Source organism: Herpailurus yagouaroundi, unplaced genomic scaffold (assembly GCF_014898765.1).
Source record: "Herpailurus yagouaroundi ecotype Mexico unplaced genomic scaffold, PumYag 142, whole genome shotgun sequence".
NCBI lineage: Eukaryota > Metazoa > Chordata > Mammalia > Carnivora > Felidae > Herpailurus > Herpailurus yagouaroundi.
Window position 1 is genome coordinate 40,794,544 of NW_024412397.1, and position 984 is coordinate 40,795,527.

General features: G+C 70.2%; 1 protein-coding gene across 1 annotated transcript in view; it reads left to right on the forward strand.

Moving 5' to 3' along the window:
• Positions 1-562: 562 nt before the first annotated feature.
• GAREM1 (GRB2 associated regulator of MAPK1 subtype 1) overlaps positions 563-984 on the forward strand; it is a 205,595-nt gene continuing 205,173 nt past the window's right edge. The window contains exon 1 of the mRNA XM_040479139.1: positions 563-724. Coding sequence (XP_040335073.1) covers positions 667-724 — 58 coding nt within the window. The 5' untranslated portion in view covers positions 563-666. The remainder of the gene's footprint in view (positions 725-984) is intronic.

Here is a 984-nt window from a genome sequence, read left to right on the forward strand (position 1 = left end):
CCATACAACGAAGGTACTGAACCCAATGGGCACCTTCCCTTCTGTGGGCACTGATCATTCATAATCACCTTTCTCCATCTGGGTGCTTCGGCCTTTTCCAGGCTGCCTAGCAAAGTCTAGTCTGGTAGGATTAACTTCCAGCTCCGTTTACAGAGTTGTGAGGTTGGGGGAGAATGGCTCGGCCTCTTGCTCCACGCCTGCCTTTCCCCGCCTGGTCTGTCTGTGGCACTCTCAAGAGGTGAGCACCAAAGAGGTCTCTTCTGTGGCCTTAGCAACTCCGGTGGCAGAGTGAGGAGCAGCAGGGGACCGTGCCCGACGCCACGACTGAGAGAAAGATTCCCGAGCTTGCTCCGCTCCTGCTGGGCTCCGGGAAGGGCCCTGGGCTGCGAAGGAGTCCGGGCGCGCCGTGGCGCCCGGCGAGGCTGCAGGGCGCCGGAGCGGTCGGACGGGGGAGCGAGAGCTAAAGCTTGCAGAGCGCGCCGAGCCGCAGGCGTCGGCGGCCGCGGCCGGGAGGCTGACGCCCAGCCGAGCCCGCCGGGCCGCGGGAGGCGGAGGCCGAGCGGGAGGCGGAGCGGGCTGCGCCGGGGAGGCGGAGGCGGAGGCGGCGTCTCCCCGAGCTGCGCAGGCGTTGCTCGCACCTTGTTGGTCAGTGCTGGGAGCGCTGCTATGGCGTTTCTCAGACCCGCGGCTCCTCCTCACACGCTCGAGGCGGAGGGAAGGAGGGGTAAGAGGAGGAGGAGGCGAGCGGGTGGCCGTCGCAGCTGCAGACCCGGGGCCAGAGAAGGAGGCGGAGCGGGAGCCGCCGCAGCCACCCCGGCCGCCGCCGCCCGCAGCCGCGGGGCTGCTGCGAGTCCTCTCCCGGCTTGAGGGCACGCGGGGCGTCCCGGCCATGCCGCGTAGCGACAGCTGAGCCGGGCGCGGGCCCCCTCCCTCCCGGCCGCCTCAGCCGCCGTGCCCCCGAGCTGCCCGCGGCCGGAGTGCCCG